The sequence below is a fragment of the Pollachius pollachius genome (assembly GCF_949987615.1).
Source record: "Pollachius pollachius genome assembly, chromosome: 19".
Classification (NCBI taxonomy): Eukaryota; Metazoa; Chordata; class Actinopteri; order Gadiformes; family Gadidae; genus Pollachius; species Pollachius pollachius.
Genome location: NC_136952.1, coordinates 6,529,741 through 6,555,699, shown reverse-complemented (window position 1 = coordinate 6,555,699; position 25,959 = coordinate 6,529,741). Strand labels below are relative to the sequence as shown.

Sequence of the window (25,959 nt, the reverse complement as noted above, 5' to 3'; positions counted from 1 at the left end):
TGTTATGTGCCAGATAATATTTATCAAATATTCCCCCCAAAGCTGATTGATGCGAGTGGAGACAGGGAAAGCCTGAATGGCCATATAGCCCCACCTTAAATTATTTAGTGGAGGGGGCCTTGCTGTACCAGTTTTTTTAGTGTTGTGTGTAGGTGGGGCCTAGGTAGGCAGGTGTTTCATGTTTGGTGTGTGGGCGGGGCCTAGCTAAAGCAGGGTGTTTAGTGTTGAGTGTGGGCGGGGCCTATCTAAAGCAGGGTGTTTAGTGTTGTGTGTGGGCGGGGCCTAGCTGAAGCACGGTGTTTAGTGTTGAGTGTGGGCGAGGCCTAGCTGAAGCACGGTGTTTAGTGTTGAGTGTGGGCGAGGCCTAGCTGAAGCACGGTGTTTAGTGTTGAGTGTGGGCGGGGCCTAGCTGAAGCACGGTGTTTAGTGTTGTGTGTGGGCGGGGCCTAGCTGAAGCACGGTGTTTAGTGTTGTGTGTGGGCGGGGCCTAGCTGAAGCACGGTGTTTAGTGTTGTGTGTGGGCGGGGCCTAGCTCAAGCAGGGTGTTTAGTGTTGTGTGTGGGCGGGGCCTAGCTCAAGCAGGGTGTTTAGTGTTGTGTGTGGGCGGGGCCTTAGTGTTGTTTGTGGGCGAGGCCTAGCTGAAGCAGGGTGTTTAGTGTTGTGTGTGGGCGGGGCCTTAGTGTTGTGTGTGGGCGGGGCCTAGCTGAAGCAGGGTGTTTAGTGTTGAGTGTGGGCGGGGCCTAGCTGAAGCAGGGTGTTTAGTGTTGTGTGTGGGCGGGGCCTAGCTGAAGCAGGGTGTTTAGTGTCGGGTGTGGGCGGGGCCTAGCTGAAGCAGGTGGTTTAGTGTAGTGTGGGCGGGGCCTTAGTGTTGTGTGTGGGCGGGGCCTAGCCAAAGCAGGGTGTTTAGTGTTGAGTGTGGGCGGGGCCTAGCTCAAGCAGGGTGTTTAGTGTTGAGTGTGGGCGGGGCCTAGCTCAAGCAGGGTGTTTAAGTGCCGTGTGTCGAGGTGTGTCTGAGGGAACCTCTTAACATCTGCTTGATCTCTGTGCTGGCGCCGCTGGTGGTGAACTGGTTGACGATGTCCAGGGCCGTCTGGTTGTACGTGTTGCGCGTGTTGACGTTGACGCCCGCCTACAGAGAGAGACGGGCACAGACCCATCCATCAGCTGATCCTAACTACCGTTTATCAAATGATACGCTCCAGCGAACGTTCAAGACGATACCGTGAAGTGATTAACGTCTAAAAACTGTAAAACCGGACACACAAGTCTGATGCCGCGTTTGTCCCATTTCAACACGGCAATGCTACAACGTTTCGCTGGCTAAAGCTCGTTCTGTCACTCTGTCTCCCGGTCGCGCCGACTCACGTCAAGAAGCAGGCGCACTACTTCCGTCTTCCCGTAGAGGGCGGCCTCATGCAGAGAGGTCCCGGCCTTGGTGGTCCAGTTGATGTCGATGCCGGCTTTCAGCAGCAACCTGCAGACCCCGCACACACACAAGACGTCCTTCAGCATTCACACACCTTTCACTGATCACCACCTAGTGTGCGGCCGTGGCGACTGGCTACGGTGACACCGAACCACCAAACTATCAGTAACGTGCGTTGTAAAGGAATCACGCTCTACAACATCAACTCTTCTTCCATAAAGCAAGTGTTCTCTTTTACAACGCGTGTATAAACCAGCTACTCTTTTAAATGAGTAAATAGCCAGTTCCCCAATAAATGATAACATGAGTCTAGCGATGCAGGTGTCAAAACGGCAGCTTGGATCTTCATGCTAGCTGGGTGGGGGAATAGTGTATAGAATGTGGATTCCCCAGCCCAGCTCGCATTTAGAACCAGGATGAGGTCGAAACGGAACCAAGATGGCCGACCTGATGACGTCTCTGTGTCCGTTGCGGGCGGCCAGGTGGAGGGGCGTGGTGGAGGCGGAGTCCTGTGGGTCCCGCCCCTCCCCCTCCAACAGTGATGTGACCATGTTGCTGCTCAGCAGGAGCTGTGCCACCTGTAAAGACACACACACACACACACACACACACACACACACACACACACAGTCTCAATTATTTTGGCTCGATAATATGTGACAGAAAAAGTATAGATTAGCATATATGAACTCAAATAATGGGTTTTCCAAAGTAAAAGTTGTTGTAGGAACGCGACTACGTCTGCTAAAGAGCACAGAATGAACAGCAGGAATGCATAGACAGACGGACACACCTTGACTCTGCCGAACTCACAGGCCAGGTCTAGAGGCGTCTTCTTCATTTTGTTCATCAGACATGGGTTGGACTGATGCTGGAGTAGCATCTCAGACTACACGCACGCACGCACACACACACACACACACACACACACACACACACACACACACACACACACACACACACACACACACACACACACACACACACACACACACACACACACACACACACACAAACAAGAAAAGGACAAAAGACTTGATATCTTCCCAGGGAGTGGCACACATGCCAATCACCCCAAAACATCCTCACAACTGGAACAGCATGTGTGTGTGCGTGTGCGTGTACGTGTGTGTGTAGATAACATTCCATGAGATAACAAAGAGGAAGAAAGGCTGCAAGGGTGGGGGAGGGGAACGCGAGAGGCAGGCATGTCTCTGCGATGGCAGATCTGTCGCACATCAAGCAGCCATCACCTCGGCACATTTAAACATGTTTTCTAACACCAATCAGAATCCATTATCTGTTCTAAAATAGAGTCCGTCTCTGGAGGCCTCCCACCTCCTGAGTTCTGACTCTAGGAAGGGTTTTAATGGTCAGAACCAGAAGGAAGGCAAAGGCTACACTCCAACATGCTTCCCAGTCCCAGTTTTCATCCCAATACAGAACATCTGGAGTGAGATGCGGAGACTGTGCGTTTATGGGTGAGAGAGGGTGTGACCCACGATGGAGCAATATTCACTGGGAGGGTTAGCAGCTGGTGCGCCGGCGGGAATGAAGCAATACCGTGGATTGCATATTTTTCCAATTTTGCCTAGTCAAAAGGACTCCATGCATCCTCTCAGCCTAACTGGAGCGCGACAGTCCACCGTTAAATATGTATTAATCTGTCAGTGCTTTGAGAGACCGTCTAATAGTGCCTGGATGTTCTACTGGGCATCTTAGCACAGAATTCTTCCTTTCTGCTGTTCAAATTGCCAACACATAAAACGTCCTCTGGTAGCTCCGGTAGTCGCTGGTGTTTGTCACACATTCTTTTTCTTTTAACGATGACAGCAAATTTCTTATCAGCGTGTTGCTTATGTTGTGTCCTGACCGAGCTGTGATTGGGCTCCTTGGAATGCGATGTCATGGAATGTCTCTGTGAGGCTGTGTGGTTGTGTGTGTGGGTGAGCCACCCAGTTTGGGGAGGAATAAAGTGTATCTAATCTAATCTAACGTGTTACAGCCCGGTCATGATTGACGAATGCATCGCTTGCCGAATGCGTGTGCATTGCCGACAGATTTGTAGTTTGAATGAGAAAGACAAGAAAACTACAATGCCCATCTCCCTGGCGGACTCGGCGATATGTTTTACATTTACATTTGCATTTAACATTTACATTTAGGGCATTTAGCAGACACTTTTATCGAAAGCGACTTTCAATAAGTACATTTGTCATAAGAAAGTGAAACAATAAATCGCTGTCGGTGCAATGAAGATGTTCATAGAACCAATTGCAAGTACTAACAATCGCTAGGTTAAACCACTACACAATTAAGAACCATGAATAAATTCAACATACATGAAGTTTATGTTGTATGTAATACATGAAGTGCCAGGACATACAACAAACAATAGTGGGAGGGGGAGGGGGATAAGTATGTTTGATTACCACCATCCTCGAGTATGTTGGTGTGTGTGTGTGTGTACATCTACGCGTGCACGTACTCACCACCTCATAGTGCCCGTACTGGGCGGCGAGGTGCAGGGGGACCTGCCCGTCCTGGGACGCCAGGTTAACCGCGGCGCCCCCCCGTAGCAGGACCAGAACAGAGTCAGCCTTCCCCTGCCAGGCGGCGTAGTGGAGGGGCCGCATTCCTGGGGGGGGGAAGAGAGAGAGAGAGAGAGAGAGAGAGAGAGAGAGAGAGAGAGAGAGAGAGAGAGAGAGAGAGAAGAGAGATGAGAGAGAGAGACAGAGAGAGAAGAGAGAGAGGGAGACAGAGACAGAGAGAGAGAGAGAGAGAGAGAGAGGGAGACAGAGACAGAGAGAGAGAGAATTAACTCATTTGAACCTTGTTTGTTTCCATGCCAATAAAGTTATTTTGCAGTAAATTGGGAGAGATTGTGGGGTGTAGTGAGGTGGTGTGTGGGGGCGGGGTAGTGTGGGGTAGGGGGTATGATGTGGGGTGTAGGAGGTGGTGTTGGGGGGGGGTAGGATGGGTACCGTTGACGTCCCGGATGTCCACCATGGCCTGGGCCTCGAGCAGCAGAGACAGCAGCTCCACGGTGCCACTGAGGGCCGCATGGTGCAGGGCAGAGAAGCTGGGCGAGAGACATAGACAGAAGGGGGAGAGAGAGAGAGAGAGAGAGAGAGAGAGAGAGAGAGAGAGAGAGAGAGAGAGAGAGAGAGAGAGAGAGAGAGAGAGAGAGAGAGAGAGAGAGAGAGAGAGAGAGAGAGAGAGAATAGAGAGAGATGATAATTAGATGAGGTGACAGTAATGGTAAATAACTAAATGCCTACATTTTTGACAAACGCTTGACTTTGCCTCAGGTTAAGAATGTCCAGTGCTCTGTTTTTGAGTGTGTGTGTTCTGTGTCTGTCTGGGGCGTGTGTGTGTGTGTGTCTGTCAGGGTTTGTGTGTGTGTGTGTGTGTGTCTTTCAGGGATGTGTGTGTGTTTGTCGTCAGGGCTGCATGTGTGTCTGTCAGGGATGTGTGTGTGTGTCTGTGTATGTCTGTCAGGGGTTTGTGTGTGTGTCTGTCAGGGATGTGTGTGCGTCTGTCAGGGATGTGTGTGTGTGTGTCTGTGTATGTCTGTCAGGGGTGTGTGTCTGTCAGGGATTTGTGTGCGTCTGTCAGGTGAGTGTATGCGTCTATCAGGGTTGTGTGTGTGTGTCTGTCTGGGGTGTGTGTGTGTGTTCACTTGTGCATTCGTGCTTGCGTGTGTGTGTGTGTTCGTGCTTGCGTGTGGTGTGTGTTTGTGTGTGGACAGAGGATCTGTCGTTGTTCAGCACGTTTCAGTATTGTTAAACAAAACTAAAATTGCCTGACTCAACCAGAAACCAACTGAAAACTAGTTTTCTGAGATGTGGATGGCCAAGGCTTTAAAGGAATGGTTCCCGTGCTATTCCAGCTGCTAACCTACCATTAAGATTCCTCCTCTCCACTTGCCCGGAGATGGCATGATCGAAAACCACTGGAGGTTTGTCTCCTAGTTACGCACAACTGTCTAAAAGGTCCATATTTTACAGGCATAAAAAGCGGTTAAAAACAACAACAGATTTGTATCTAAAGCCTCTTGCACGCTGACCTGGCTGACCACTAGGATAGGCCTATTGGTGACCATGTCATCTCTGGCGTTTATTGTTAATATGACCTACCCTCCATGGCTGCATATCTTGTTCTTTCACTTATTTTTGTAATGTCTGCTCTAATGTCACTGCTTGGGAAATATTCTATAGAATTGTCATGATTAGATGATTAAAATATTAAGGTTGATGGGAACGGGCATTCCGATATTGCGTTTCAGTTAAAAAAATAAATCCGTTAGCTCTCGTGACATTATGTTATATTATATTAGGATATATTGTGGTCTGGAGTGGAACGGGACAGAATAAGTGGATTACTGCCTGAACAGATTCAGTTTCACCTGCTGGCCGTCTCTGGGCACAAAGGGTGAGAGGAGGGTGTGTGGTGCCTACCTGGACCGGCCCACCGTAGTCCGTCTCTGCCTTTTACACACCTATCCATCCATTCCTCCATTCACCCTGCGTCCATCCCCCCTGCGTCCATCCCCCAGTCTGTCCATCCATCCGTCTGTAATCCATCTCTCACACCCTCTACTGATCCACAATACTTTGTCTTTTCAACAGAGGTTCAGTCACTTCCTCTGTCCCGTACACCCCCCCCCCCCCCCCCCCCCATCTATGGGGGAGGGAGGAGGGGGGGAGAAAGTGCAAAAAGACAACAAACGCCCAGGTACGCCGGATTACAAGCTGTGTGGTTGGAGGGGTAGCGATCGCTCGCTAAGTAATGATTGTTTACCGTCCTGCCCTCATTCAACGCACACACACACACACACACCTTTGTGTGCCTCAGAGAAGTTGTTTTCAGAGGTTGTTTGAAGCCTTAATCTAATCTGTAAGGGAGAGGTATATTACTGTTCTATTCTATAGAATAGGTGTAGGATTATACTGTAGTGCATACGTGTGTGTGTGCGAAGGTTCAGGCTGAGCGAGAGATCTTGATTTCAAGGTTTTTGGTATGAACACGGGATGCGAAGATACGTGACAAACAACTGGTGACAAACAACTGGTGATGCCAAACAATGGGATTGCCTCTGATAGGGTAGCACACGCACAGTAGCAAACGCACAGTAGCAATGGAGAAATCTAACTTTGGGAAACCTGGTACAGTCATCAATATGACATCATTAACGTCTTGGGGATTGTGGCCAGATTGAACAGAAATCCAAGCCGGATATCTTTGAACTGTTATCACATGCTGGCGCTGGAAACAGTGTACAGCATCTTCTGAAGTGTTCATTATTTATTTTGTTGTTTTCCAAGAACAGGAAAAAATACACTTTGTGTGTGTTTTAATGTGCATGTGTATAGGAGTGTGTATGTGTATGTATGTGTATATGTATGTGTGTATGTGTATATGTGTATATGTGTTGTGCATGAGTGTATGCCTTCCTGGCTCTGGCTGTGTGTGTGTGTGTGTGTGTGTGTGTGTGTGTGTGTGTGTGTGTGTGTGTGTGTGTGTGTGTGTGTGTGTGTGTGTGTGTGTGTGTGTGTGTGTGTGTGTGTGTGTGTGTGTGTTGGAACAGCGTGTGTGTGAAATAGCGATAGTGTGTAAGGTCTGCGTATGAATGCATGTGTTATGAATCATTCTGTTGAGGCGCAAGATAAACACGAGACGCCGGCACGGCCTCACATACTTTCCACCCCGTTATTAGGGCGGGCCCCGGGAAGAGCTGTCAATCACAGACGTGCCACCACACTGCGGACTTGTCTCCACATTCTATAGTGTGTGTGTGTGTGTGTGTGCGTGCGTGTGACCACAGTTATGCAAACATGAGGATACACATCTTAAGTACAAGGGAAGTTGTAGACCCACACACACACACACACACACACACACACAGACACACGCACACACACACAGACACACATACACATGCTTACCCATCTGAGTCTTGGTAGTTGATACTGAGTCTCTTGGTGGACCCCAGCAACTCTAGGAAGGAAAGGAAACATCGAGGTGAGCATAAAGTCTAGGAAGCAAGGAAGGAAAGGAAAGGGAAGGGAAGGGAAGGGAGTTGGGGGGGGGGGGGGGGGGGGGGGGGGAAGATGAATGGTATTCCAGTGACACATTAGTCTTTGTCCAATCAGATCACTCCTCTTCCTGTCCGGGCCAGGAGCCTTGTGTGTTTTCTTTCCTTGTCTTTTGTTTTTCTGAGAGATGAGAGAGTGGGAGTTTGTTCAGGGTGACAGCCTTGACAAAGTCATGAGGTGAAGGGTGAGGGTGGGGTGATATATGTCACCCACCCTCACCCCTCCACCTCTCCCCACCTTCGCATCAATAGAGTATATCAGGTACTGTCCGCAGTACCTTCAACATAACGCTTTGGTTACAAACACTATACTCAAACAGTAAAGTATACAAGCATACAAAGTGGACTTCTGAATATATCTAGCAATTCAGCCAATCAGTACGAATTAGGTGGGAAAATAAGTCAAATAGGAGGCAGAAGAAGGCAGTGTAATTCAGCACACGTTCTTCACATCAGCACCAGCATATGTCGTATACTTTCCTTTTACTTCGGCTCTAAATTCAAACAAGCGTAGCCTTTAAGCACTCTTTGTGGCACTATGAGGTACTTAGTGACTTAGTGGCCAGCCTCACCCTATCTCCCCTTGCTAAGGCTGCTTCCTCCTAGCCTCCTCACATTGTGTATAATCTCCCCGCATGAATAAGAGATGCAGGCAGATTTTCTATTTTAGTTTTAAGTTGTGCTGTGTTTCTTAAGGGCACGCTCGAATATCAGGCATATGGGGTTTGATTGGAAACAACACTTAACGCTCTTATCGCTTAGATGCTGCTGGGATAGAGAGTGATTCAAGGTTTTGTTGGAGGATTATGATCTTCAGGACGGAACGAGGGGAACGTTCAGGAGAACAAGCCCCAGTGGAAGAACTTCCAAGAAGGGAGGGCGAGCGATACAAGGACACAATAGCAACATCTAATTGACCCATGAAGATAACTACTATGACAAAATTAACATGACGGATGTAGATTCCAGTTTGGACTAAAATCCAAAAAAGAAATGTACTCCATCTGTGCCTGTTTACTTACTTTGATGAGTTAGAAGTACAGATTTTTATTTTTGTCTTACGTTATTTCATAAGAGGTTTCATCTCATTTGCATTTTTATGAATTGTCAGACATGAGTTTACCTTTTTGCAAATAATTTTAAATTAATCAACTAAATAAAAAACACAACAAATTGTTAGCACTCATAAACTTAGCCTAACCAGAAAGCTTTTAAAACACATAATGACAAAGATATTTAGCCATTTTCTCGATCCATATCAAATGTGTCAAGATGGGTTGTTTAATAACCATAACAGCTTATTCACAATTGTAACAATTGAGTCAGCTAGGTACTCACCACGGACCAGGCAGACCGCCACCTGCCCCATTCCTCTTTCACTCATTCCTTCTCTACACTCCCGCTACCACGGCCCATCTAGTCACCAGATGTTACCGGAGTCAGCGCCAACTCCTGCAACAATGCAGCTACCCTTGACCCTTGTTGGGCCTTCCAACCGCGGTTTACTCAACAACAACACCACCCGGCAAAAGCCTACAGCGACTACCCGAAACCTACTTTAGCACACTGTAGACGCAGAGGTTGGTTCAGTCTTAACTCAAAGGGTATCCAATGTTGTGCCCGTTTCTTGTGGATGTCCAGAGAGACATTCCACTAGAACCAGAGCTACCGTCATTCCATTGGCCTCAAGCCCACAGACGCGCACACATACACACTGCTCAGGCCCTGGGATACAGGGCCATTCATCTGAGTCAAGATGGCTGCTCTTCTCTCCCACATCAGCTTGAGATATCACAAGCTGATGTGAGTGAGTGAGTGAGTGAGTGAGACAGAGACATAAAGATAGAGAGAGATAGACAGACAGAGAGACAGAAAGAGAGACATAAATATAGAGACATACATAAATATATAGAGACAAACAGAGATGGAGAGAGACATAAAGACAGAGAGTGAGAGACAGAAAGATGGAGAGAGATTGATAGCAAGAGGCGGGGGGGGGGGGGGGGCACTGTATAATGTCAGTAGGATGTAAAAGTATTATGGCTTAGGGTTAGGGTTAGGTAGGCCTCCAACTTCACTCGACAACATATCCCGCCTTCGCTTCATGCTCTGGGTGGCGGGGTGGAAGGAAATCAGGAGCCCGAGGACATAGCCAACATGCTCACTGACAGCGAAGAAAGAGGATATTGAGTAGAAGAAAAGAACAGGAGACGTGGAACATGGGGTGAAGAGAGAGAGCGATAGAGAGACAGAGAGACAGAGCAAGAGATTCCAGTTACAACACGAATCGGCATTCCTCACATTGCACGCCCACCACACTCCCTCAACTCAATCAATGTCTTTCTCTCTCTCCCCCACCTCCCACCCCCCTTCTGTCGGTTTCCAATGTTTGACTGAGCCGTAATACCTTCACTTCCTACTGAGCGTTATCCCTCTGCCACACCTGAAGCGTTTAGCTCAAGCGGCTGCTATTTCTGTCATGAAAGTTGGTTAGACAAAAAAGGTGAGCAGCATTTCCATCCAAACCCAAAACCTTTCATTCTGAGTCTGAACAATCACACGACTGTTTTCTGTCTCTCTCTCTCTCTCTCTCTCTCTCTCTCTCTCTCTCTCTCTCTCTCTCTCTCTCTCTCTCTCTCTCTCTCTCTCTCTCTCTCTCTCTCTCTCTCTCTCTCTCTCTCTCTCTCTCTCTCTCTCTCTCTCTCTCTCTCTCTCTCTCTCTCTCTCTCTTATGAGGATATGGATGCCTCCTTCTTCCACTCAACAATAGGGGGTCTTTATCTGACATCAGGGTCTATTAAATACGCAGTGCGTCTGCGCGCTCGCTGCGTTGCGGTCGTGTGCGATACGGTGTGTGAAATGGTTTTCCCTTGAAAAGAACACAACCGTTCATTAGCTGGCCCTCCTGGGTGTTAAAAGATGTACACAAACACAAACTCACTTTCAACAATGTGCAAAATAAACACGCCAGTCAGAAAAGATTATGAGATGGTTTTGTGTGATGATTCCAATGTCTGACACCAACTATGAAAGGTTTCGCATTGAGACATTTTCTTGATATCAAGTGAAAAGGAAGAGTTTGGGGTTGTTAACATTTACCTTGACATTAAGGGCATTTATCAATCACTTTTATCCAAAGTGACTTACAATAGGTACCTTTGTCAGAACATTTTGCCGGAGGTGGTGAGCGACTCTGCGGTCCTGACATCGGCATGGAGCTTGTTCCACCATTGCGGAGACCTTTTCTGTGCGACCTTTGCTTGCTCTTAGCGATGGCGGTACCAGGCGTGTTTCTGGTTGGCCTTCTGGCTGATGGAAACTAGCCGCTCGGTTCACCGGCATTGCACCTTACGGCTTTCAATTCCATTTCTCCATTTTCTTTTTTTGAACTAGCGGATGTGATAATAAACACCAGAGATAATATAACAAACATTACAGACAAGTTATGTCTCATAAACACTCTAGAGTAAAGTATAATAAAAACCACAGAGTAAAGAACGTGTCACGTATAATGAACACTACAGAGTAAAGTATAACCAACACTTCGGAGTAAAGAAACACTGCAACCTGCTGACAGTTGCCCTTTTCGAAGGCGATCTGATGAAGAGAAAAACAAGCAGAACCATCGCTGTGAGCCAAGTGTCAGTTCCACTACCCTGCACAGCGTCGCTGCCCGCGCCACTTCCACGCCTCGCGCTGCCCTTTTGAGAGCATGAAGAACATGACAAGGTTGGGTCCCTAAATAGAGCTCTAGCTTTACTCCATTTTGTATCCTAAAGCTGGGTTCAAACACACGTTTGTGAAGACCCACGTTGGGACTCAAGAGACGTGACGCAGAGCTTCACAGGGCTGCCCACGTTAACACTTTCCCGCCACGTTAACGTGGACACCAGGGGGCGGTGTAGCACTCCGACCATGAATGTACACCAACTGACGAGCACATCCAGAAACAGAACTGCGAGACAGAATCTGACTCTGCTCTATTAAGAATATGTTTATAAAGTGATAAATACTGTGTTTTGGGTTCTTCACGTGTCTGTCGTTAAAACCAAAGCAAACGGACCTCCGTAGAGAAGGGCGAAGCTTTGCTGAGCCGCGTATTCATGCGCGCATGTATGCGTATGTGCGACCTGGAAAGGGGCGTGGTACAGGTCTCTGAAGAGCCATGTGTAATTTGGGCTCATGGCTTGGCATTGTGTTCATATTATGAGTGCATTTACAAAGACACTGTTTCCCTTAAGTGTTTTTAATACTGGCTAGTATTTTCAAGTCATTTCCGTTGACATTTAACACCAAGACATGACCAGAGGAGCTGAGAGGCATGGTGACATCCCCAGTGGCTCCTGGTGGAGGAGAGAGAGCGAGAGAGATACAGAGAGCGAGAGCGAGAGCGATACAGAGAGAGAGACAGAGAGAGAGACAGAGCGAGAGGGTCAGCGCTGACGGAGTCGCTTTGTACGGCTAATTCCGAGGTATCCTCTTTCTGTCCCTTTCATAACCAGTGGAGGACCGCATCAAGGGAGATCCCTTAACTCCATCTAAGTGGTGAGCACCACCCCCCCCACCCCACCTCCTCTCCGGAGAAGCTGGTGCCGTTCCATTTTTACAGCTCAAGACCGGTCTAGATACGATTTGAGAGTTGTTTAGAGGAAGAGAGAGATTGAGAGCGAGAGCGAGCAAGGTTTTCAAATGAAGTAACCCCAACAAACACGCCCCCTCCCTTTCTGCTCCCTCCTTGGGTTTCCCTGCCATTGAGAAGTGTTGCTTTCACACACCCGGGGTGGAACTTGGCTATGATATGTGATTGACAGGCAGGATGGATTCCCAGAACCAATCAGGGAACAGCGATGTCCTGATTGGTCCGGAAAGAAGTGGGAGCGCCCTAAAATCCTAATTGTCTCATAGAGAGGCAGGGGCAGTCCAAAAGAACAGATATTCTCACGGAGCATTTCCCACACTAATAGCTGTTGGACGGCTATGTCATTTTAAACAGTACATGGAAATATTAGCTAATAAAATGTTACCTACGGCCCCTTGAACCCAAGAGGACTGCTCATAAGGGAATGTGCTGTTGCATTTACTTTTCAGCGTTGCAGAATCAAGTGGCACAATAATAACAAGACAGCTCTCTGGTCTTTTTCTCCTCCCTACTTCCTCTTCTTAAAATGAAAAACCTAAGAAGAGGAACTATTATCCAAGTAAGAGTACTTATATAATAGACACAAAAACTACTGAAATGATTGAGCCTTATTTCCCTATTTCCCAACGAGACATATTAGTATTTCTTATTTCACAGAATGGATAATGCATTATGAACTATAACATGTGTACAGAATGAGGTTTGGAAAAATTGCTTAAGAAAAATCAGTGACGTCAATCAAACAAATACAAATAAACTAAATAAACAGGAGATGAAACATCTTTTCCACATGAATAAACAGGTGCCTTTCTGTGCACAATAAAAAGTGATGTTTCTCTCTGTACATCACATGTCTTGCATGGGCTGGGGCGCGTTAAACAGAACTCTCAGACCGGCATGTCAAGTCTATCGCACAATGTGAGAAAGAAGAGCCAGAGAGAGAGAAAAACTAAAGTGTTAAGCTTATTATAGCCCGACACCCTGGATGATTTTTTTCATTCCTGAATCTAATTTATCTGTAAAAAGACTGAGACGAATGTGGGGTGATGGGGAATAGAGTGGGAATGTGAGAAGGAGAGATCCTCATGCCAGCATTTAGCTTCTGCTACATTAGCATTAATATAGTGAAACTAATATCACTATACAATGAATATAGTTAGCATCTACCATACTTATAGCTTTCATTAATGGAGGCAATAGTAAAAGAAAAGAAAGGCTCTGATGGAGGTCAGAGAAATGTTTGACCCCTCTGAACCAGGCACTTAAAGGGGTCGTGGGCTGAAAGACTTATTTACTTAGTGTGTGCATTTGTTGGTGTGTATTTGCATGTGTGTGAAAGGGAGAAGAGGTATCGCTTGCGAGTAGAGAAAGAAATCATTTGGTTTGGCGCAGAGTGTGTTGGGGGATACTCTCATTCAGTCTTCTGTAAATCTCTTAACACTTTATTTTACCAGTCTCCTCTCGACGGATAGATATAGTAACCGACAGACAGACGGACACACCGTCAGACAGTTAGACAGCGACAGACAGAAAGACAGGTTTGCAGTTGCAGAATACCCCACTTAACAATCATAATTACTTCATACTTCATAACTAAGCATACATCACACAACTCATGAATCTTTCTCAAATGTGTCTTCCATGTAATCCCGAGTGATCTTTATATTGAATCAATATCAGGACAGGGACAAACCCATGCACGGGGGCGTGTACACACACACACACACACACACACACATTAACCTCAGCTCACACATCACCCCGTATTAGTCAGCTCATGAAGGAAAACCTCCCCAAGTTCCCCACAAACCTGCACCTTGTAAACATTATGCAGCCATTATGCAACATAGGGGAGGGAGTCTGAGACCCTTCCACCCACAACAGTCCAGGATTTACTTCCTAAATCAATTTGGTCTGTGGAGTTTCACAGACCAGCGGTTTAACACAAAACAAAATGTTGGATAGTACCCCTCCAACCCCTCAAGGTCCAGTTGAGCAGAGTCATCCCTTCCAACACACACAGTGCTTTGTTTAAGACATGCAAAAGGGTGAATCCCCTGCTGTTCACAATTCAAAACACATTCACAATGCTGACGAGGCCGCAGAGCAGCAGAAACCCTTGACGACGCCCATCCAAACTTGCAAGCAACATCCATTCGTGTACACATTTGCATGAGATACACCTGTGTGTGTGTAGCATATAATCACGCATGACATAAACAGTAGACGCCCACCTGGAGGTCTGTAATGACATAACAGGTCGCGACCTGAGAGGCCTCCACACTTCACATACCTTTTAAATCCTTCTGTGTTCGCTCTGTTGCTGCTGAACTCACTACGGAGTAAACACCTCTAGCCCCTCCCTCTCTGGCCCCTCCCCCATCACCTGTGTGCACACCTGCACTGTCTTGTGATGTATCTGTATGTGTGTTTGAGTCAATGTACGAGATCTGTATGGTGTGGGAGTTAGTGCAGGTGAGACAGTGATCTCTATGGCATGTGAGACAGTGATCTGTATGGTGTGCATGAGACAGTGATCTGTATGTATGTGTGTGTGTGTGCGTGCATGCGTGCGTGCGTGCGTGCGTGCGTGCGTGCGTGTGAGAGACAGTGATCTGCATGATGTGACCTGCTTGAAGATCACACCTTGCCTCACACTGATTTCAACACACTCCGATTCAAAAGCGAGGATGACAGTGTACATCGTGACAACCGTGCAGGGGTGATGGTTCTGTGCTGAAACACAACGTGTAAGGAGTGGTGCTATCCACATGTGGATAGAGACCGAAAAGCCTTCACTCCAGACATTCCCAGAAGCTGCAAAGTTCCACCAGAAAGGCTTCACGTTTCCTGCAGAGGACCCCCCCCCCCACACACACACACACACACACACACACACACACACCTAAATACAGTCCTCAGCACACCTGAGCAGTGAGCACACCTGAACTGTGCTCGTAGTCCGGTGTGTTCTGACCCACCTCCGATTCGACCACAGGTCATCTAGGATCCTGACCCATTGTTTAAAATACGCTGCCCAACAGCAAACATGTGTAGGAGTCTTTTGAGCTTATCGATGATTCTAAAATATAACTTTTATGGCTCATGTAAAGCGAGGAAGGAAAAAATCCCACAAGGGCCAGGTGCATCTGACTTTTAGGAAGTTGTTAACACAACAGTCATACTAAAGACCGTTTCACTGCTCAAATAAGGACCAGCGGCTACCTACACATCTCGCTAGGTAGCCACCGCCTCCAGCAGCATTTAAAACCAGTAATAGTTAATGAGACACTCCTACCGCGGGCACACACACACACACACACACACACACACACACACACACACACACACACACACCTAAACGACGTACAAGCCATCTGCCAGGGAAAGAAAGGGGTTGGGATTAGTGTGTGTGTGCCTACAGTCTGTGTGGGCAGCAGAGGAACTTGACTCCTCCCCTTTGCTGGCTGAACGGCTGGCTGAACGGCTGTCTAAAGCTGGTCGCCCTGTCAGCCAGTTATCAGCTAAGTGGCAGCGGCGGCACGTCGTTAAGAAGACGACAGAAGACTAGAGACCAACGCAGCACTAGACGAGATAGTGGAGTCAAAGGGGGACACACACACACACAAACACACACACACACACACACACACTTCCGAAAGCAGGAAAGATGCTTGTGAGAAGCTGTCACCTTCGACAAGCTGCAATATTCTTTTTGGGTGAAATTAAGACATTCTGACTGTACATTCCAGACCGTTGCATCTTTTGGGTCTACTAGAAAGATCTAAATATTTTGTTAGAATTTCAGTGCAGCCCATGTGACAAGCATATGCCGTTCATTGTAAACAATGCAAACAAACTAAATCTGACGGTGTTTCAGTTGGTATCGCCATCCTTATCACAGTCACACACACACTCACACAACGGCTATATACTGTAGGATCTCCACCATACAATGGGTGGAGTGGGAAGTCAAACTGCAGGCATTGTAAGCGTGAAGCTGTGTCAACGTGACGGTTGCAAAGCGGCCAAGGCGGGCCAGTGACCACTCAAGATGAAAGCGAGCATGCGCTGCCATGACGGACCTTGTAATCACAGGGGTCTTTGAAGACCCGCCCTGTAATGGTCTCGCCTCGGTGACACCCAGTCCAGAGGGGGGGGGGGGGGGGGGGGGGTGTGTGTGTGTGTGTGTGTGTGTGTGTGTGTGTGTGTGTGTTTGATCCCACCACTCAAAAAACTATTGAGTTCATGTTGTCCCCTGATAACGGCTGATATCGACACACACTCTCCAAACTGTGCGGACGATTATAAAATTAGAAACAATCAATTCTCTCAATGACTTCATTGTAGCGATTCTGAGAAGAGCATTAGGCGTCCCTAGCCTCATCATCCCATGAGATAAGGTCCTTTAAGAAAGTTTATTGTTTGATTCGAGGTCATTGGGTCTCAGGGCTATGATGGAATAACAAAGACGCTTATTCCACTAAAACTGATTAACTCCCATTCCAATATTATCAGTCCTAAAAAAGCATCTAGTAAAAAGTCGAAGAAAACATATTTGACAAATAGATTGACTACGGTACTGCAGTGATTATTTAGTGATTATATTGTATTGGCCTTTCCCCTGCTTGGGACCAGCCAAGATGATAGCCACATGTATGACCATGGGAGCAAGTACCACTACCCCGGTCACTATTCAACACACACACACACACACACACACACACACACACACACACACACACAGACACACACACACACACACACACACACACACAGGAAAACAAATGTTTGATTTTCAGTCCCATAACATCACCTCCTCCTGAGGGTAGATGCAAAAGAAACTGAGTTTGAAATGACGCCACACTGTGCAATGTAGCGCCTAACAATACAACTGGCAAACCAAAGGGGACCACCTTTAAACCTGCAAAAGCAAAAACAATGGCTCCAACAGGTCCATCTGAGGTTTGACTCACTTGTCCGGCTGCACTTGACTTTGGTGAGCAGCTTGTGGGTCAGAAGCAGATCCCCGGTCTTCACAGCCACCAGCAGATCCTGCTCCTTGCCCATCGCTACACCGACACACAACCGGGGACAACCGTTACCACAGTAACCACACTAACTGGTTCACAACATCAAAAGAGTGTTTCCACATCGTCTCCTTAGCTGTGCATCCCAATCCTGATGTTTTTGCTTCACCCCGCAAGATAAAAGTGTGTGTGTGCATGAGACCTGGTGCAGGCATGTGTGAGTGAGTGTGTGTAAGTCTGTGTCTTCGTGCGTGCATGCATGTGTTTGTGAGTGAGTGAGTGTGGGAGCTTGTATCCTTATGTGTGCATGAGTAAGTGAGTGAGTGAGTGAGTGAGTGAGTGAGTGAGTGTTGGCATGCTTGCAAGCATGCACGTGCAAGTGTGATTGCGTGTGTTTGTGTGTGTGAGTGTGGATCCTTATGCGTGCATGAGTGAGTGAGTGTGTGCATGCTTGCGAGTGCATGGTGTGCGTGTATGCATGTGTGTTTGTGTTGCTGTGCCCAAAAAAAGCCAGCAGCTCTCACCTCTCAGGTGAGAGAGTGTGGGTGTGATGGGAGATACTGGCTCGTGAGTTCCTCACTCGTCGACTCTCCCCATGCCTCTCATGGACGAAGCTTTACAAGCCTCAACATGGAGACCAGGCTATGGATCTAGTCTAAGTTAAGCAGGAGTCCACAATGGTCCATTTCAGTCAGTCTCCACCAGCCGGACCTGGAAGGAGGGGGGGGGGGGAGACAGAGTTTGTCACTGAGGCTAATCTCAAATAGGAAATCCAAAAGTATTTCTGTTCAGGCACATTCAATTATATTTCAAAAATAACACATGAAAATAGTTCTTCAAAACGAATTTCCCTCGAGAAAGTACTGTGAATGGCAGTTCCCCATTAAACCGGCTATATTATGTAAAACAGGGTGGAATCAGGGAAGAAATAAATTAGTGTTTGACAAACTGGATCTGCTACTGAGACAGAGTATAACAAGACGGAACAAACCTCTCCAGTGGACCAGATAGCCTATAGCAGAAACAAGGTGCTAATCAAGATCAAACCACAATTTAGACTACAGGAGTAGTTGTCATGAAGCACTATGTTGTTGCTGGTGTTAGGCTAGCGTTAATAGCATTCATTGTATGACATGAAATCCGTACGGGAAAGATCGTCAAAAACCAATGCATGTTTTTGCCAAGTCACATCCAAGTTGGTCTACATGATGCACTTCTAAGCCAGATATATTTAATGACTACATGGGTACCTCAGCCTACTACTAAACCCTGCACACAACACAGGTCGCAGTATTAACAACGGATTGAATTTAAACCGAATAGAAAACATTGTTAACACCGCCTCTAACACAATGATAACGCTAAATCAAACGTTGAACCTAACATTACATAACATTACATATAATATAACCTTATTCAGAGGCGTAGAAACAGACCGGGGTCACAGGGACTCTAGAGGTGTGTTGTCGACGGTGGATTAATCCTAATCTTTAAAGAGTTTGTTATCGTCATCCTGCGTGTCTACCAAACAAAGACAGACGGGATCTAATCTTGGGACAAAACACACCGGCTACGTGACCCGGCCAAAGTTAATACAAGTTAAAGAAAAAAATAAACGAATGCATTAAACGTCTCACCTGTTAGTAGTAATGTGGCGACGAGGAGGACCACAGGTGCGGGACCGTCCAGCGAGCTGAACTGAAGACAAATCCCCGTGCTTGGTCCCCGACCGGAGCGGAGGAGCGGACCGGAGTGAATCTGCTCGTCTGGGAGCCTCGGTCGCAGGAGCGGGGATGTGCGCACTGTCAGATTGGCACACCGTGAGACCCGCAACGCCAATGTTTTGACAGCTCAATTGAAGACTCCACCTTTCGGTCGTTCTGTAAAAAGTGTTGGCAAAACTGTAAAAAACAAACAAAAAAAACTGATTTAGGTTTTGGTTTAAGTGTGTGCATGTTATGTTTCTGCTAATTTCAGGTATTTTGTTCTTGGGTGTGAATACAATTCCATTACGTGCGTGTTTGAACAGCCTCTTGGACTAAGCAAGTGCAATAAACTGGGTGGTGGCGCCCTCTGCTGGTATGCTAGTGAACAGCTCCTCTTGGGCACACGTAAAATCAAAGATTACAGAAGACGCTTCAATTTGACAGACAGAGACGAACCGAAACCGACCTGCAGAGACAGACACAGACAAGGAGTGTCAAACTCTCAAAACTCTTACATTATCTACTCAATAATGTATATTTTTTCCCAAGCATTGGCCACAATAAATGAAGCTTGAAGGAATTTAAGTAATTAAATTAAAATAAAGGGTTAAGACACACATACACACACACACACACACGCACACGCACACACACACACTCGCGCGCGCACACTCACACACACACACACACACACACACACACACACACAGGAGATCCGAAACGGTTGCATACTCTGATGTGATTTGATATTTTAACTTTTGATCATGTAATGGGTATAAAACGCACATCCTCATATCACTTTTCGAAAAACAAGTTTTCATCACATGTTCACCGGATCACGTGACATCCGCAATTGTGATTGGCCTTGAGCTTTCATGAGCTGGTACAACGTCCCGTGATTGGCCTAAATCACCTCAGTGAACCAACTCTTCCTCATTGCCTGCAAATGGAACACAATTTCTAATCCGGACGAAGGCTCTCGCTCGGGTGGACGAGGTTCAAAATGCCTCCTAGAAATTACTGCAGCGTTGCGCTGTGTGTTGGGTTGAGCTTCATGTGTTTTGTCCTCACAGCGTACTGCAGATTCCCAACTCTGGATCATCTGCAGCCACAGGCGAGCGAGAAGACCCAAGCCAGAGCAGTGATCCAGCTTCTGAAGAGACTGCTGGGGGACAGATCCACTGAGTTTATAATTTCCGTCAACCGGAGCATGTCCAAAGACAGTCTGGATGTGTGTGAGCTCCAGTCGACCAGAAACAATCAGATAGTAGCCACTGGGAGTACTGGGGTGGCCGTGGCTTCTGGTCTTTATAACTACCTGAAGTACTTCTGCAACTGCCATGTGTCCTGGTCTGGAGACCAGCTGGACCTCCCTCGTCCTTTGCCCCAAGTCACCGGGGTCCTCCGGATAAACACCCAGCACAGGTATAATAATATAATAATAAACGGTATTTATATGGCACCTGTAATGCAAACAAACGCAGCTCAAAGTGCAGTAGCCTACAGTAAAGCGCAAAAGAAAAAATGATAAGACACAAAAACCAAAGGGCTGTGCGATAAATTGCAAAACAAAGAGAAAGTAACAGTGGAATGAAAACAAAAATAATTGACCAATGCAATGAAATCAGCAGAGAAATCCTCATAGATAAAATGCTAATTAAAAGCTATTAATTTGTCTTATATAATGCTAGATGTTTTAACCGGCGCCAAAATATATTCAGTGACCTTGGCTCCCTGATTTCCTGTGGTAACATGTTCCACCGCTTAGGTGCGAAATTAATAAAAGCATTGAGTTTTGAGTTTTGTTAATAACCTCCAATCAGCCCAGATCCCACCATATCCACAGTGTTCCACAGTGGTACTAAAGTAACCTCTTAACTAGGTCATTTATTAGTGAGTTGGGTACATCCCATCTCATTTGACTATTTTAATAGTGATCCAAAAAGTATAAAACTCTGGGATTTGAGAGAGTAAATATAAATCGTTGTTTTACTTTAATGGACTGAAATTGTGGATCAAATTGATTCAATGGGGCTAGAGAAAGTGCCTTCAGTGTGATATGATTTGTTCCCACGGAAGAAGCCCTTGTGGAGGATAGGCTCTGTCAGCCCGTGTTGTGTTCTGCAAGGCAGCAACAGAAGAGGATACACCCCCACAAACAAAGCCTTGTCACGCATTGTTTACTGAGCGTAGCGGGGGTGTTGTGGCCGCCGGCCCAACTTAAAAGACCCCTCGACCGTATCGTTAGCCTCGCATCGCCTCACTCCAGCTATGTCATCATGGCCCAGTCCGCCTGCTAACGACGCACTACATGTCTGTAGACATGCACTATGCATCTCTCCACCGCGGCCGTCAAACTCCAAACAATGTGTGGTTGATCGAATGGTTAAACCAATCCATTGCTGCCGAAATGTCTCGTTATTTAACATGGACTGTGATCCCTCCCTACCCACAGCTTGGGTCAGGCTGTCTGTTCTGACGAAGCCCAAGAATTCCCCTCGTGGTTCTCCATTCCGTATTCCATAAAACGGTCATTGCCATGTGTCATCTAGTGTGACATATGAATCAACATGAGAGAACAAAGTTGTTGTTTTTTAACACAGGCCTTTATGCATCAGTGTCTGTCTATCTAGAGGTGCCTATATTAGTTAGTGCTGACCTTTTTTTTCTTTTCTTTTTTTGTCAAATTATTTCCATGATCTAAAATCTCAGTTTTACACTTTCCTCTCCTCCTCCACCCACCAGGTTCCGGTACTACCAGAACGTGTGCACCGTCAGCTACTCCTTGGTATGGTGGGACTGGCCCCGCTGGGAGCGCGAGATCGACTGGATGGCTCTGAACGGGATCAACCTCCCACTGGCCTTCACCGGCCAGGAGGCCCTCTGGCAGGAGGTATGGCCCCTCTCTCTCACTGATGTACACCTTACCTTCACTCCACAGATGGTTCCTAGTAGTTGGGCTACATAAAGGGTATAACGCCGTGCGTGGTCTAATCTTTAACTGAATCAGCCTCGTTTTAACACTGCTTCCATGTTGCCTTCTGGAGGAGATAGGAGGCTAACTCCTATTTGTTATTCCAACATGTTAACTGTATTTCAAACCCTCCAGTTTGTTGACCTGTTGTATTTTTCAGGTGTACCGGTCACTTGGTTTGAACCAGACAGAGATCGAAGAGTTCTTCTCTGGCCCGGCGTTCCTGGCCTGGAACCGCATGGGTAACATGTTTGAGTTTGGAGGGCCGTTACCCCAGTCTTGGCATGTGAATAAACTTAACCTCCAGGTATGACCATTTCTGTTAAATACTTTAAAAGAAAACATTTCAGCACAACATATTCAATCACTACTGTTGAAGTGATTACATTTTTCATACCATTTTGCTATAGATTTCTATTGAAGCATTTCATAATTAAAATAACTCCCTTTCAGTTCAAAATATTGGAGCGAATGCGGTCCTTCGGAATGATACCGGTCCTTCCAGCATTCTCAGGGAATATTCCAAAAGGAATTCTCAGGTGAGTCCAAAGTATTTCAAAGTGTGCTCATTAAAAAGCTTTATGAGTTGCAAGGATGACCAAGGAGTTACCTGACTTAGATATTCATCCTGAAAAGTGGGCCGAGATTTAGGGGCTGCAGGCAATCATACCACACAAAAGAGAATTGATATCTTAACGCATTGCCAATGACTAGACTGTGAAACTACTATAGGGAATGTATATGGAACAACTTCAGTGACACTGATTGCTAGTAGCAGTGCATAATTCATAGGGTTTTACTCAATATATATAGTTTGACAAATTAAAATGATTTATTATTATACTTGATGGCGTGATAGAAAATCACGTCGCTTATTGGTACTTTATGCTTCCCAGAAAACGGTTGAAAAGTGAATCAAGGGAACACTGAACGTTTCTGCAGTTAGTTCCACGTTTGATGTTTCTCATTTAAAAACCACTACCTCCTCAGCCACCGTCTGGGACCAACCGTTGTCCTCGTTCCCTCCCTCAGGTTGTATCCCAGCGCCAACGTGACCCGGCTGGGACCCTGGGCTCAATTTAACTGCAGCTTCTCCTGCGCCTACATCCTAGACCCGCGCGACCCCCTGTTCCTCCAGATCGGCTCCATGTACCTGTCCCAGGTGGTGAAGCAGTTCGGGACGGACCACGTCTACAACACGGACACCTTCAATGAGATGACGCCGCCCTCCTCGGACCCTGAGTATCTGTCGGCGGTCAGTCGCTCCGTCTTTGCCTCCATGACTGCGGGTGAGAAGGATTAGCGTTGCGTCTGGAATGAACTAGATGGGCTGGTGGGGGACAGTGGTGTGATTGTGTGTTTGGCCGACTGATCATGACATGTATGCTTAGGGCCAGGTGTTTGACTGAAATCCCATCATTACACTACGATCACGTGTGATATTACTGGTTATACGAATTCAAACAACCTTACACAATGGTTGATGAACTGCACCCACAAATTAAACAGATGAATGTCAAAGTTGTGAATGGTATTGTGCCAACAATCGAGGCCTGACCCGATGCACGAAAGCTTTGCACAGACAAGCGGTTCCAGTTCCTCCAGTCCGCCTCCTTCTGTGTTCCACGGCTTACTCCCTCGCTCAGATCCTGTTTTCCCTCCACAGTTGATCCCCAGGCCATCTGGTTGATGCAGGGCTGGCTGTTCTTCAGCAGCGCCTCCTTCTGGAAGCCCCCCCAGATCAGGGCCCTTCTCCACGGCGTGCCCATCGGACGCATGATCGTGCTGGACCTGTTTGCCGAGACGGAGCCCATCTTCTCCTACACGGAGTCCTTCTACGGGCAGCCCTTCATCTGGTGCATGCTGCACAACTTCGGCGGGAACAGCGGCTTCTTCGGCCAGGTGGAGAGCATCAACTCGGGGCCCTTCCAGGCTCTGACCTTCCCCAACTCCAGCCTGGTGGGCCTGGGCATTGCGCCCGAGGGCATCGAACAGAACCCGGTCATCTACGAGCTGATGAGCGAGCTGGCCTGGCGCAAGGAGCCGGTGAACCTGTCCAAGTGGGTGTCCCTGTACGCCATACGGCGCTACGGCAGCACGCAGGAGAGCCTGGGCGCCGCCTGGCGGCTGCTGTTCTTCAGCGTGTACAACTGCACCGTTCCCCACTACAGGAACCACAACCACAGCCCGCTTGTCCGCCGGCCGTCGCTGAAGATGAACACGGAGATCTGGTACAACCGGTCCGACCTGTTCAACGCCTGGAAGCTGCTGGTCGAGGCCGCGCCTCCGCTCATGTCCAAGGGGACCTTTCGGCACGACCTGGTGGACATTACGCGGGAGGCCGTGCAGGTGCTGACCTCGGCGTTCTACTCGGAGATCGCCGAGTCCTTCCGCAACCAGAAGCTCCCGGAGCTGCTGACGGCGGGCGGAGTGCTGGTCCACGACCTCCTCCCCGAGCTCGACCGCCTGCTGTCCAGCGACGGGAACTTCCTGCTGGGGCCGTGGCTGGAGCAGGCCCAGGCTCTGGCACTGGGCGAGAAGGAGGCCCGGCTGTATGACATGAACGCCCGCAACCAGATCACGCTCTGGGGGCCCAGCGGGGAGATCGTGGATTACGCCAGCAAGGAGTGGGGCGGGCTGATGGAGGATTACTACGCCCAGCGCTGGGGCCTGTTCGTCAACACGCTGGTGGACTGTCTGCACACCGGACGGCCATTCAAGCAGGAGGCCTTCAACCTGGAGGCGCTTAAGGTGGAGCAGAGCTTTGTGTACAACGGCAGGAAGTATCCCTCGAAACCCACCGGAGACACTTACGAGATTGCACGCAGGATCTTCCTCAAGTACTATCCACAGGCCATGAAGAGGTTGTAGCGGGGGACACCGCAACATGTACAGCACCAAGAATGTCTCCCACTTCCTAATTCATTAAACGATTTAAGTGTTTTTATTTTTTTGAAACCGAAAGTCCTTACTTTTTGGTACTGGCCGATACCAAGTAGGACACATGAGTACTTATAGTAGTTGTCTTCAATGATAAGACGCTGTCATAATCCAACGTTAACTACTACAGACAAGGGTTGTTCGTCAAGGACGATGTATTGTAAAAGTACCATTTTCTTCTATTTCCCTGCCATCAGTTAGGGAAATAACCAGTTGTCTGAAGTACAGTTGGTCACTGCCGTCTGCCATGGTTAGCATTAGCAATACTCCTTGTCCTATACGTCATAACACAGTTGCTGTTATTGAAAGAAATAGTTGACAATTTTTTTATCTTAAATTGAGCAAAATATTGATATAATTGTTTTTTAGGGGATATAAAGGTTTGTTTCACCCTAGATTAACAAATTGTTAGCCTCATAGCATAATTGCCTGAGTCATATTTTTGCCAAATTGTGATATCTAATTGCCTCATTGGCAGTTGGATAAATACAAGATGAACCTTAGAACAGGACTTAGGCAGTTATTCAATGAGGCTAATGAAATGTCACGTAACAGTTGAGATGAGGACACCCAGGTCAATGTCCCTCTCTGAACCAATAGCGTAGCTACAATTTGTCATTCTTCCTCAAAGATTAAACAAAATCACTGTGTGACCCAGTAACCGAGAGTATTTCCATGTTGGGTAATGTTGGGCACACCTAATTTGCAACATTTTCCTTATGTTTTCACTTTCTAGTCATCCCAAACAACATTTCAAAACGTTTTTCTCTCTCTTCTTACCCCATCAACTCCACTAATGTGTTTAGTCATTTAACCGTTCAATTAGTCAAATGTAATGAGACGCTTGGCCTTTTTCCGTGCTATTTATTTTTTTCATACTATAGATTGCAACATAAAATAAGACTTTTGTATGATGAAATCCCACATTTAAAAAAAAAACAGCTGTTTGTGGGACACCTCAGGAAGTTTGTAAATCTTTGTCAATCATTTCCTTGTGAACCAGTTCTTGTTTGTAATGTCTTTTCATACTGTCGGCTCCTTGAAGGAGCATTGATTAAAGCGTGCCTTTTGTTGAACTGATCCAAATGAATCAACCAGGATACATTATCTTCCAAAGATACTATTTCATTAAGGACAATAATTAAGG

At 47.1% G+C, this 25,959-nt stretch overlaps 2 protein-coding genes across 3 annotated transcripts in view; one reads left to right on the top strand and one right to left on the bottom strand.

Annotated features, from left to right (window-relative positions):
* LOC307089993 (CASK interacting protein 2) overlaps window positions 1–19,147 on the bottom strand; it is a 40,269-nt gene extending 21,122 nt beyond the window's left edge. Inside the window, exons 1-10 of one of the 2 annotated variants that reach the window (XM_079756502.1) lie at window positions 18,830–19,147; window positions 17,717–17,903; window positions 17,139–17,234; window positions 7,375–7,426; window positions 4,411–4,508; window positions 3,919–4,064; window positions 2,220–2,315; window positions 1,874–2,004; window positions 1,366–1,474; window positions 1,021–1,129 (exon numbers count right to left, since the gene is read on the bottom strand). In XM_079756502.1, the coding sequence (XP_079612628.1) occupies window positions 1,021–1,129; window positions 1,366–1,474; window positions 1,874–2,004; window positions 2,220–2,315; window positions 3,919–4,064; window positions 4,411–4,508; window positions 7,375–7,426; window positions 17,139–17,232 (835 nt within the window). In that variant the 5' untranslated portion in view covers window positions 17,233–17,234; window positions 17,717–17,903; window positions 18,830–19,147. The remainder of the gene's footprint in view (window positions 1–1,020; window positions 1,130–1,365; window positions 1,475–1,873; window positions 2,005–2,219; window positions 2,316–3,918; window positions 4,065–4,410; window positions 4,509–7,374; window positions 7,427–17,138; window positions 17,235–17,716; window positions 17,904–18,829) is intronic. The other variant, XM_079756503.1, reaches the window with a different exon arrangement.
* Window positions 19,148–19,832: 685 nt separating this feature from the next.
* Window positions 19,833–25,892, top strand: naglu (N-acetylglucosaminidase, alpha). The gene is made up of 6 exons (XM_079757357.1): window positions 19,833–20,323; window positions 21,644–21,791; window positions 22,033–22,179; window positions 22,326–22,411; window positions 22,905–23,161; window positions 23,539–25,892. The coding sequence occupies exons 1-6, from the start codon at window positions 19,902–19,904 to the stop codon at window positions 24,741–24,743; spliced, it is 2,265 nt and encodes a 754-aa protein (XP_079613483.1). The 5' UTR covers window positions 19,833–19,901; the 3' UTR covers window positions 24,744–25,892.
* The last annotated feature ends 67 nt before the right edge of the window (window positions 25,893–25,959 follow it).

Excerpts from the sequence above, each read along its gene's own strand:
- naglu (XM_079757357.1), top strand. The coding sequence starts at position 19,902 with ATGCCTCCTAGAAATTACTGCAGCGTTGCGCTGTGTGTTGGGTTGAGC. Across the intron at positions 22,180-22,325 it reads TGAATAAACTTAACCTCCAG|TTCAAAATATTGGAGCGAAT; the intron begins GTATGACCATTT and ends ACTCCCTTTCAG. Across the intron at positions 22,412-22,904 it reads ATTCCAAAAGGAATTCTCAG|GTTGTATCCCAGCGCCAACG; the intron begins GTGAGTCCAAAG and ends TCCCTCCCTCAG.